The sequence below is a fragment of the Aplidium turbinatum genome, chromosome 10 (assembly GCF_918807975.1).
Source record: "Aplidium turbinatum chromosome 10, kaAplTurb1.1, whole genome shotgun sequence".
In the NCBI taxonomy this organism is placed as follows: Eukaryota; Metazoa; Chordata; class Ascidiacea; order Aplousobranchia; family Polyclinidae; genus Aplidium; species Aplidium turbinatum.
Window position 1 is genome coordinate 24,139,667 of NC_137481.1, and position 13,021 is coordinate 24,152,687.

Below are 13,021 nucleotides of genomic sequence, written 5' to 3' on the forward strand. Positions count from 1 at the left end.
GGCCATAACCAAAGAGAATTTGATGGATTAGTGTTTTATCATAACATTATGTATCCTGGCTATGGATGTATACATAGTGATTTTCGAAATCACTAGCTATGTTACCTGTGTTTTTTTTAAATCAAAATTTGATCAAAGTAGCCCCGGGTTGGGGCTACTTTGATCATAGGCCCAAACCAAGTAAAATAACTATGTAGCCCATGGGGTTAAATAACTACCGGTATGTAGCCCCTCAGAAATACAAAAAATTGGAATTTTTAAACAATAATTAATTACTACATAATAATCAAAGCCCGTAATCCGTCAGGATCACCATTAAGTCTATTATACTTTAGTATAGCCTATACAATATACATGTATTGTATACTATAGTTGAATATTTTGTTCCTGTTCCGACCTCTCTTGCAGAACCCTCATGGGATCCACCACCACAAAAATATGATTTATATATCCATGAAGAGTCTATCCACGTACAAAAAAAATTTCAGGCGATTTTGAGCAATGATCAAAGTAGCCCCAAGTGATCAAAGTTACCCCGGGTATCAAAGTAGCCCCGGTTGACGGTACATTGGTTTAGCAAAGCGACTTTATTTGCAGTTTTGAAAACAGCAATTTTTAGTTGATTTCACTCCAACAGCTGAAGCTTTGGGTGCAACCTAGTTCGTACCCTCAGTTCGTACCCTGAAAAGATCGAGAGAAAAAAATAAAAAAAGCCGAAGTCGCTGATCGGAGTTTCCGCAAACAACTCAAGGGTTAGGGTTAGCGGAAACTGCGGAAAAATATTTGCAGAAACTGCGATCAGCGAGGGTTATAGTCTGAGCGTAAAATGCGAAAATATAGGGCCGCCTGGAATAAATTGCGACCTTAACAAATTTGGTATCGTTGGAAAGCTTAATTCCTCTAGTTTAGGATTATCACTCTCCTCCAACCAGGGACCCTTGGCAAAAAAAGTTGTGGCCGTTTTTTAAGCAACACCTTGCGCCGCTAGTGGCGCAGCTAATCTAGCTATGTTTTCAGCAGAAACAGCAAGCCGTGTAAAATTCTGGCAGTCGAAGTTGCTCCGGTGACCACTGACCAGCTTATTAGCCATGTAGTGGTATCCATCTTGAACTCTGAGCGTTGCGCAAAAAGAAAAAAAAAATAGCCATGAGGTTTGAAAGTAACTAGGCAGTACTGAGTAGGTTTGGGACAGCAAAGATTCTTGATCTACCACTCTGCACTGGCTGCAGTACTAGCCTAAATATCACAGAACTGAGTACCGTACCAGGCAGGCCTACCGTAGTTTAATATGTTTTGGGAACTGTTTGCAAGAACATCATTATCGGTACTGTAAGTTATGTCAGGTTATTCATTTAATTTGGTTTGCAACAGAAGTCAAAACGTTAGATATGGTACCTGGCAGCAGGCGATACACAGATGCACTAGGCCTATAACAGTGTACAGTACGGTATGCTGGGCTATGATGAAAGTTAGAGGAAACAGGTCTAAATGTTCTTTACATGCAGCATGTCTTATCATCTCTAGCTTATTAAATAATAGGAGATGTTCTACTGGTGCAAATTGAGCTAAACTATCACAAGATGTATACAGTGACAATTTGCTTTTATTCCGACGTTTCGTCAATCAGACACGACTGACTTCTTCAGGGGCTAGACCAGGTAGTGACTACCTGTCTAGCATGGCAAAACACAGGACCATGTTGTTGAAACCAACTAAACACGCAAAATGAAAATTCAACTCTAGACAAAATTATCGCGCGCAAAGTTTGAATTAAGTTAGAAAAAAGGAAAGATTTAAATTTTAACAATTAACAACCCAGACAAAAAATCTGTCATTTTTACATCTACCCAACGTCCGCAGACGTTGAATCAATGTAAAAAATGACGGATTCTGCTGTCAGGGAAGAAACTGAAATACTGACAAGAGAGGAGGATGAACGGCATGAGTCATGATGAAACGAGTTTAAAAACGCACTACTGCACAGTTTTACAATCAGCGTGAAACCAATTTAAAAAACGTAAAATAACCACTTACAATAGTTTTTTGTAGATGTAAAAATGACAGATTTTTTGTCTGGGTTGTTAATTGTTAAAATTTAAATCTTTCCTTTTTTCTAACTTAATTCAAACTTTGCGCGCGATAATTTTGTCTAGAGTTGAATTTTCATTTTGCGTGTTTAGTTGGTTTCAACAACATGGTCCTGTGTTTTGCCATGCTAGACAGGTAGTCACTACCTGGTCTAGCCCCTGAAGAAGTCAGTCGTGTCTGATTGACGAAACGTCGGAATAAAAGCAAATTGTCACTGTATACATCTTGTGATAGTTTAGCTCAATTTGCACCAGTAGAACATCTCCTATTATTTAATTTAATGCCTGGTGAACAGCCTCATTCAATCTCTAGCTTATGTTAAATTTTTGAGTTTTCTGTTGTTCTTTTAGTTGAGTTCTCTTTCATTTAACATCTTGGATTTTAAATGGCATTGCATGCAGGTGTGAAGTATTTGTACCAATGTATGCAGTATGGTAGTAGTAGTAGGCCACTGTTACCAGTGCACTGGTGCACAAACTGACAAAGGAAGGGTGTTTATTGAGACCTGGTAGCTTCTACTGATATCCATGCAACAATACGTTTTCTGGTAATTGCACACACTATCAGTTAAATAAGGAGGCCAGCCTACCAGTAAGAGCTATGGTTCTTGTTACTTCTGAGACCACCTGTAAAGGCTATAACATATTCAGATATAGATTAAGTTTGAAAGAGCAAATGTTCTGTGTGGCCATTTTTTTCCCAGGTCTGATGTTAGTTTTCTCTCTTTACAGCTTTAAAGATTTTTATGAAATACCGGTAATGATTTCTAAGTTGTATAGCTTAGTTTATTAAACAGTTAGAATTGATAGACTAGTTTTCAGATGTTATGGAGATAATTGAATAATGGAAAATCAGAATCAAGCTTTTTATAATGAAAGTTTATGCATCAAATGCCAATCTCATAATTTATCGAAGCTACAAGAAGTGAAACGAGGTGGACTGAAGACATTAATCAGCTATGCACAAAACATTGGTGACAGTCATCTTTATCAATATCTAAAAGAAAAAGAAGAGAGCGAAAGTAGTTGTAAGGTGCATGAGGTGTGTCAAAAATTACTTGCTGTTTGCTCATGCTTGGAGTGGATGTGATACAACTTCTGCAATATATCAACAAGGTACCAGTATAATTAATCAGCTTTGGTAGCAGTACATTTTAATCTTGCTTTCAGTATTTTATATATAGTGTTTGTTACAGTGTTTTATATATTCCTGAACTGCTTACCATGCTTGTCTGAAAGTACATTTTTACCATTTTCTGATCAGCTTTTAAAAGATATGCAAGAATTCAGATGGCAGTCATTACCCAATCCACTCAATATTATTCTAATATTGTAATACTTTTATTTGGAATGCCAATGTATGGAGTGTATGCACACATTATTTGGTGACAATGATTAATTATGTCATCTGTCTTGTTGCTTAGGAAAGCTAAAGATGTTCAATTACCTGAAGAAGGAAGAATTTCAACAATCTGCTGATGTATTTGGGAGATTAGATTCTACACGTGAGCAAATAGCTGATGCTGGAAGAGATTTGTTATTGAAAAGGTTAGTTACTGGGACTGTATTGGTGCACAGTTAATTAAATAAGAAGAAATGAAAATGTTGCTGAGTAGCCTACCAGTCTGAATGAGATTCACCGATAGTAATGCTATATTTTGTTGATCCATCAAGCTTTAGTGCAAAACCTGCCGATTCACTTGGCCAACTACGGTACGTCAATTACATGCAGATGGTTGCAACAGCTTCCACTGTTCATCCTGAAAGATTGCCACCCACCGAAGCTGCAATTCGTTTTCATTCCTTCAGAGTACATTTGCAGGTGAAATAATAGTGCGTAGCCTAATGGTATTGTAACACAATACCGGTAATCATTTAGTATAAAAGCGTCTTTGCTCTATAGATTATACTGTACCACTTGAAGATATTTTTCAAGAATTGTTTATTGTCGGTAACTTCAAAATATTACAGCAAATTGCGCTATTAAACTGCTGTAAGGAAAAGATGCAAGTTATAGCAAAACAACTTGCATTGTAATAGGACTAGCATAAACATGTGGTGTACTACAAATCAAAAATTTTATGGCAGCAAGACTTGATTTATCTAAGTTGATATAAAACTGTTGCTTCAGGTATGTCAGTGGAAGCATCTTGACACTGAAATCTTGGATCTCGCACAATGGGGATGGAAAGCTGACGCAGCAGGTGCAGTTATGCCAATAAAGGCCAATTTAGATCCGGCACCAGAATGGCTATTGAACGTTGTACGATGCAAATGCAAAGAAGGAACAAAAAATCAATGTGGTACAATGTCTTGCAGCTGCAGAAAACATGGCTTAAAGTGCGTAACAGCATGTGGAGAGTGTCGTGGGGAAACTTGTTGCAATCTCAGTTGTGTACAAGACGACTGCCCTGAGGATTGCGACATTTTGATCATGTTTCAATAAATGATCTGTTCTGCCAATAAATTAAAATCAAAATTTTACAAGTGCTCCAGTGATATTAAAAATGTTCTATTCCGTTCATATTGTACTCCAATGTATGCATGTCATCTGTGGGAAAATTATCTTCAACGTAACATTAATCGCCTGCGTGTTGCCTTCAATAATGCATTTAGAATTATACACAATTTGCCTAAACATTATAGCGTACGTGAACATCAAGTCTTGTGCAACATTATAACATTTGATGCATTACTTCGGAAATATGTTTTTTCTTTTGTTGGAAGATGCGAAGTATCGTCTAACTCTATTGTTGCCTCCCTGATGAGGTCCGATTGCCATCGTATATCAAATTATCGTCTTCATTATAATAATTCTATGTATGCTGATATCTAGTTTTGATGGCTGCCATGTCATCTGATTATTTTTATCGTTCTGAATACTTTCAGTTCTTCTAACTTGCAACACTACCGTACCATTGTCTGTAAACTTGTAACATTAGATAGCCTATTTAGTGAGATTTTGTGCATTTGCAGTTTGTGTATTATTTCTTTGTTTTGTATATTGACAGCTTTGTCTGATGCAAATAAATATTATTATTTGTGTAGCCTATTGCCCAAATTTGGGCTACCCGAAAGATTCCACTGGATAGTTGAGCTGTACTCCTCAGACATGGCATATCCACTAGCAGTGTGAGTCGAATTTTCACCGTCGACAAGAACAATAGTTACACGCCTTGGGCAGTGGCCGAGTGGTTAGCGCGTTGAGCTCGCAGTCGAGAGCCTGCATGTTCGACTCTAGCCACCCGCACTTGCTGTTGTTTCTCTGGGCAAGAAACTTTACGATAATTGCCTCTACCCAGTGATCGATTTCGAGTAATGGGTAGTACCAAATTTAAGTCATAAGTAGAGTAGACAACCGGAAACAGACCTTGCAGCGTGGGTCAGGTGTACGTCGGAAGGCGTACACCGATGCATAGCGCTCAAGTCCGCTTTCCCGCAATGCAGGATAAAGATAATAAAACACTCCACGGCATAATTATTGAAGCAAAGTTTTAAAAAATTTCGCATTTTTTGTATAATGCCCATAATATACTCTCGCCACTTGTAGCGTTTAGTTTCGTCATTAAACCGGACCTGGGGTCAAAATGCCCCCCTTGAATCATTATATGAAGCTCCGTTATGTCTAAAAACGATTTTTTAGAACAAATGTATTGGATCTGCAATTATCAATGGGCTGAGAGTAATAGGGGAGACCGGGGTTAGTTGGAAAGTTTTTCTTTTAAAGTGAAATTTAAAACAACTGGTGCATAACCTGACAACTTGAAGCAGCTTAAATTATCACCTATGATATCCTGTATCTTACAACCAAAAACAAGCATTGAGTCAATTCAGCTTTTAATGGAAATTTAAAATAAACAAACATACAATTGATTTTCCAACTAACCCCATGTCTGGGGTTAGTTGGAAAACATCATGGGGTTAGTTGGAAAACATCATGAGGTTAACATTTACATGTGGTTGTAAGCAAATAAGTTTACTTTCTTTAAGTAAAAAAGCAATAAATTCAACAACCAATTACCTTAAACCAGGGGTTCCCATCCTGGGGGTCACAGACCCTAGTAGGCCATGAGCCTTTTTCAAGGGGGCCATTAAAAAATATTAATTTTTTTTATTTATCATCTCTAAGTCCACTCCAACACTATATGTATAACAAAAGAACTACATTAAAATTTAATAAAAATACTAAGACATAGTTTCTAGTCTTGAAGCATCGTTCGAAGTTTCATACTTGATAGCTCAAAAGAAAAAACCACACAATATGTGTGAAAAAAATAAATAAGGGGGACATTGATTTTTCAAAATTTTCAAAGGGGGCCACGGTGTAAAAAAGGTTGGGAACTCCTGCCTTAAACGCATTTTTTGAAGAATAAACTCATTCATTTTTTAACATAACTACAGGATTTACTGAAGAGAATTTACAATAAAGTGTTGTGAAAAGTGACAATGTTTTGAATTGCACACATGTCCACAACAATTTACTGTAAGTTGTAGCTAGACAAATCCATTTCAAATTGAACCCTTTCTTGGCAACGTTTAGTGCCCTTCCTGTTTAAAGGAGCTGGCAGTTTAACAACCACGTCAGTAATGTTATGGGTAAATTCAGACTCATCTGCATCATCAGGAAATATGAACGTAAAGCGTTCATCAAAACATTTTCTATACAGTTTCAGAAATTTTAAAGTAATATCTCCATCAGCAAAAATTTCAATCACAGTACCAACAAAATGTTGCACAGTTTTTGCATTGTGAAACTGCACTAAAACAAAGTCTCCTTCTTTCAAATCTTCAAGAAGAACATTGCATGAAAGAGCTTCAGTTTGGGCAGTAGATGCATGACAGAAATCTTTGTCTTCTGATGATGTAGATAATTCTGTTGAAGTAGGTGTGTTTACTGTGGCAGAAAGTATATGGCGACAAACTTTTCTCACTTTTCTGCCTTTTACAGGTGGAGCTGGGAGTTCTGACTTTTCAGGGGTGTCTGTGAGAATTCGTGTTCTACCTCGTTTTACTCCACTCTTTCTCTTTCGTGGTGGGGCTTTCTTAAATGGTCGAACATCTTCAGGTGCAATTGTTCCATCAATACTTGCCGTTGAAGTGGAAGGGACAGACTCACTATTGTCATCTTCAGGTGCAATTGTTCCATCAATACTTGCTGTTGAAGTGGAAGGGACAGACTCACTATTGTCATCAAAAGAATCAGCATTCATGTCAACAGCTTCTAGAGGTTTATCAGTGACATCTGCAGGCATGAACTCTTCATCACAAAATATATCGCGGTCAAATGGGTAAATCCCTGAGACTCTAAATCCAGCTTGGATATTGGCAGGTGTCATTGCTCTGGGAAAAGCTCGACCTACCAAACCAGGTATTTCGTAGATTGTCAAAGTCCTTCCAGGATTTTCTTTCAGCCACGCATCACATGCATTATTATAAAAACGCTTGAAAGGCCCATAAACAGTTCGATCAAGGGGCTGCAGCTTATGAGAACAGTGAGGAGGAAAGGAGAGCAAAACCACTCCTTGTTCTCGAGCATACTGAATAACATCCCAGTTGACATGGCTGTTATGATTGTCAAGCATCAGCAGAACCTTGTTGCTTTTGCTTGGTCGAATCTGTGCTACAAAATGCTTCATAAAAGCAAGAAAATTTTCTGACGTCATCCACCCGCTTGGATGGGTTGCACCAATACAACCTGTTGGCCCACCTTTAACAAAATGATGCCTGTAATGCACCCTGGGAAACACAAACATTGGTGGAATAGTGTTCCCAGTTGCACTAACAGCACAACAAAGTGTGACAAGTTGGCCTCTTTCTTGGGACACTATGGCACCAACCTGCTTCACACCACATGCCGCTATGATTTTTCTTGGCTTTTGCACTGTGGTGCAGCCAGTTTCATCCAGATTCCAAATTCTATCTGGAGAGAATCCATCTCTTTCCAACACAGTAGCATAGTTATCATAAAATGTGTTAACGTTATGCCTGTTAAAACTTGTGGCACGACTAAGGGATGTAGCTTCGGGGGATCTTAAAGTAAGCTCAGGGTGCCGTTTCATAAAACCCAAAAACCAGTCATAACCGGCCTTTCCTGCTTCAATCCATGACTTTGGTATTTTTGATTTTGCTTTTTTGGCATAGTCATAGGCTAATTTTGTTATGTCCTCGGAGCTTAAGCCATAATACAGCGATGCTGCTTTTAATGCATATTGAACAAGTAAAATTTCTTCTTCGTCAGTAAACACAGCTCTGTTGTTGAAATAGCCATACCTTGACAAACTTATTTCACTGCTTTCAATATTCGATGTGATTACTTTATCAGCATTTTCACTGCTATATTTTGTGCAATACCTCCTCAGAGTGACATGCGGAATTCCAAATTCTGTACCGACTGCGTAGCAAGCCCTCTTTTTCACAATTACCTCTTTGACAGCTTTTTCCATAACATGTTTAGGGGTGGTTCCTCGCTCAGTCTTTCTTTTGTATTCACGCATATTGTAGAATAGGTATAGTACTAGGGGGGTATGTTAAAAGACGAATTTTGAGTACAAACTCTGAGTACCCCCCAAAATTATGCCACTGGGAGTAAAAAAACATATTATGAAAAAAATTTTGGATTGCCCCTCCGGGAACTCCCCGCTACCGGGGGGTTTTATGAGCGATTGTCAAAATACATGGGATTTAATACCTAAAATTTGAACCGGTTGTCATAGAAGGCTGGGACCAGTCTCAAAAGTTTTGTTTTGAAAAGTTAAGATAGGAATGTAGCAGTTTCAGAAGTGTCAGGTGTATGGACAGGCCCACTTTGGGCCAAAACGGCGTATTTGGCCTATCGCGATTGTATGAAATTCAAAATTTTACCTTAATAAGTTTGAAATCGGAGTAATTTTTTGTTTAAAACATTATGATTCGAATTAGTACTTTCAAATGAATCATATGCATGTCTACTTGTCTAGTTGTAGAAAATTGATTGATTATATGTCGTCATTACGTTTAAAATCAGAGATGTTTTGGGTAATGTCGTAAAAATTGTAGTACCGTACTGTATAGGCATACAGCCAGTCATTATAAAGCATTTTCAATTTTCTTGCCCATGTTTGCTCTTTTGGAATATAAATATAATATGTACGTGTCAGTTACCAATGCGACATATTCTATATATTCAGTACGGTATTATATGTATACTGTATATATACTGATAAAATAATAAGAACAGGATGCTATGTAATTATAAATGATAGTTTGTGCATTTGCAGTTTGTGTATTATTTTGTTGTTTTGTTTTGGATATGGACAGCTTTGTCTGTCGCAAATAAGTAATAATAATAGTTATGTTTCAAAGGTCCAATGTTATGGAAGTATTGTGTAGTTCCAGATATCAAATTAGTGTTTTTTTATCTTTTCATTAAGAGCTTCATTCAATAGTTGAACTGTTTCATTTGAAACACAGCATTTGATTCGGGCAGATCTGACATATGACACAGTAACAAGAAGTTCAGGATTTTCAGGGAAATCCATATTTCTCCATCTCTACTGTTGCCAACCTTCTTGAAGTATGTAAGTAGTACAGCATCATCATTCACAACTTCAACAATGTTAGCAAAGTACCAGTGTTATTAGCTTCCTTCAATCCAGATGGCAGCTATAAACTCACCAACTTGATAGGCTAGTGCTGCAAAATCAGATTCCTGTTCATTTGATGTGGAGCTTGAATTTGCCTCTGTAAGCAAATGCATAGCAGAAAGCACACTTTGGAGGTCTGACATTGCTATAGTTGCACATGAACGTGAATTATCTAACTAGCTGATAAGGTTGTTGGCATAGTCTTCAAATCTGGAATTTTTATAGTCTCGTTTCAGTCGGAATATTGAAGCACTTGATTTTAGGGAGAGGCATGTCTTCTTTGCATAGCGAACTTCAGTGCAAAGTCTTTTGTTCTTTATGTGATCTGTTACAGCATCACTTTGAAGGTAAGCACTCACTTCCTCAGAAGTGGTAAAAGGCCCTGGTGGATTTTGCGCTTTCAGGAAATCTAAATCAGCAAGTTTACTTTGCTCTGCTCTGATATTAAAAGCTTCTTTTTTAGAGTAACCTTTTTCTTCATAAGCTTTCATCTTTTCATTCCATTGCAGTCTAATTTCTTTGCTGTCTTATTTCTGTACTGGTTTTTCCCATTTCTTTTTGTCAATCTTCTGAATATTTTCATGTAAATCCGTGCTTTTATTGAGAACTACGCTTCTGGAGACTGTATCAAGATTTCTTTTACCATAAATATTTGTCTTGTAGTTTGCTAATCCGACACTACGTTCTTCACCCAGGTTGTGGACTGGCAGATTATCCAGTTTCTGTAGGACATCATCAGTCATCACTTGCCGATCCAATTTTCAACAGCGATCCTGTGTCCTCATTTGCAGCAGGACCAAAACCAAACAGAGACCCTTTTTGAGTTGCCAAGCCTTTTGCAAAAGATTGAAGGAATAGAGCAAGCAAGCTCTTAACTTCGTTACAGTGTTCTTGCAAGCAAACATCGATTGAGCTGAGAATTATTGGTTTAGGCAATGTCGATTTGAACATATCAATTGACAAAAAAGAAGTAACACACTCTGATGTTTGCAGGAAATGATGTGCCTGAAGCATAGTCAAGTCGGGCATATATGACTCATGAAAAAATATTACAACCCTATCATAGCTTATTAATCAAAAATTTTAGGCCCATTACCAACTCATTAAGGCCAATTATTGCCAAATTTTCGATTTTGTACCATTGCGTAGGCTAAATGGGTCATTTTGGGCCAAACTGGGCTTGTACGGGCCAAACTATACACCTGACACTTCCGAAACTGTTACATTCCTATCTTAACTTTTCAAGACGAAACTTTTGAGACTAGTCCGAGCTTTCTATGACCACCGGTTCAAAAGTTAGGTGTCAAATCCCATGCATTTTCGAAATCGCTCGTTAGACCTCCCGGTAGCGGGGAGTTCCCGGAGGGGCAACCCAAAAATTTTTTCATAATATATTTTTAACACCCAGTGGCACAATTTTGGGGGGTACTGAGATTTTTTTAATTTTAACATAGGGGAAGGTCGGGGCCTATGATCCCCCTTTTTGATTTAGTCCCATAACTCTTTTATTTCTGAATATTTTCACCTCATATTTCATGTTAGCATAACTTGTGATATAACCTGTTGAATCACCAAAGAGAAAATTCGTATCTTGTCAGATTTTTAATGTGGAGCAAAAAATGTAAATTTGTTGAAGTGGCTCATAGGATCCAACGCGTGGGGTCCTATGAGCCACCAGTACAATCAAAAGAATAAACGTATTTACATGAATACATCGATGAATACATTTACATGAATACACAACAACACATTTGCAAGATAATGGGACGTGATAAGTTGAATATAGAGGCTTAAGTGATCATGAAACTGGAAGATTTCCATAATTTTTAAATAAAAAGATAGTAATTTCTAATAATCACATTAGGCCTACATTTTTTTTATAAGTGACAGATTTATATAGGCCAAGAAGGCTAGAAAGTATGAAACAAATTAAGCATGCCACAACCGTGCCATCATTTTTATGATTACAAGCTTACAAAATCGATCCATCGAATAGCCTATAGGCTACTAACAGGCTATTCACACAAGATCAAAAGCAGAAAAGTCAATCAAAATTTTTCTAATTCTCTTCACTCTTTTTGTTGACCCAGTAGTGATGGGTGGAGGAAGAACTATGACTACAGAGGAAACTGGAACAGCGATTTACCACGATGAGTTTTTTTAGCAGTTGTTCGAGGCATTATGGTCAGTTTTGTGAACTAATTTTTGAAATCGCTTATGTACAGATATAGCCTACATTTGTATCTTAAACTGTTAAACAAAAATTGAAAAGTACACATAAACAATTTACTATAATCTTAACTAGCTTAAACATAAAAAATAAATAAACAACTTTCTAACAATAAACTAATTGTGATCTGAATTTCAACCAAGTAGGATCCTATGAGCCGGCCTCATAGGATCAGCACACAAGGTGGCTCATAGGTACCGACTCTCCATATTGACAAATTCACATGTATTGACGCTAAACTATTAACTTCAATACTGCACTTCTTTCATTATTCCTTTAAAAAGGACACTACTTGTCACCAAATTAAACCATTTGAATATCTGTTCAAAAACTAGGAAGTTATAGTAAAATTTTCGAACCCCTCAAAATTTACTTTTTCAACATAAAAATAAAGAAACCCTCCTTTCGCTTCGAATTCTCACAGGAGATTGTCCTGGCAATTGTGGGAAATGCATTCAAGCATGAAGAAAAGATCTCGGCTGAAACGGAGTGGCAAAACTTTTTATTTAAAAAAATAGAGGGGTGGATCATAGGACCCAATATGCTCATAGGCCCCGAACTTCCCCTACCCCCCTAATAGTACAGCACTTTCCAAGCTATTCAAAGTTCAAACTAAAACCTTACAATGTGCTAAAAACAAGTATATTAGAGCATAACAATTTAAAACTTCAAAAGTATTCAAAACATTTTCCAACTAACCCCATCTACAATTTTCCAACTAGCCCCATCAGGACATGACTAACAATTTTCCTAAAATATTCAAGCATGGTTCATTTGACCAAAATTTATTTATTTCTCAGTATTGTGGAATAACTACAGCTAACACACACCAAAAAACGTGTGTCTATCTTTAACGACATGGACGCATAAGATGTTTCCCAAAGAGCCAAAAATTTTACTTCATAGCTAAAAAAATAAAAAATGTTCACTCAAGCAGGCATACCTGGACTCAGCAAATCGAAACTAACATGGATTGTGTGTTTTGACAAACTACATCACATGGTGGCAGTAAATATTTAAAAAAGTTTTCGGGAGTTGCAAAAATGCTGATTTTTCAACTAACCCCGCTTTCCAACTAACCC

At 37.2% G+C, this 13,021-nt stretch overlaps 1 protein-coding gene across 1 annotated transcript; it reads left to right on the forward strand.

The window, feature by feature from the left end:
* Positions 1-2,111: 2,111 nt before the first annotated feature.
* On the forward strand, positions 2,112-5,621 carry LOC145778630 (uncharacterized). The gene is made up of 4 exons (XM_082590161.1): positions 2,112-3,203; positions 3,512-3,635; positions 3,762-3,909; positions 4,219-5,621. Exons 1-4 carry the CDS (start codon positions 3,125-3,127, stop codon positions 4,531-4,533), a joined length of 666 nt encoding a protein of 221 aa, XP_082446287.1. The 5' UTR covers positions 2,112-3,124; the 3' UTR covers positions 4,534-5,621.
* The last annotated feature ends 7,400 nt before the right edge of the window (positions 5,622-13,021 follow it).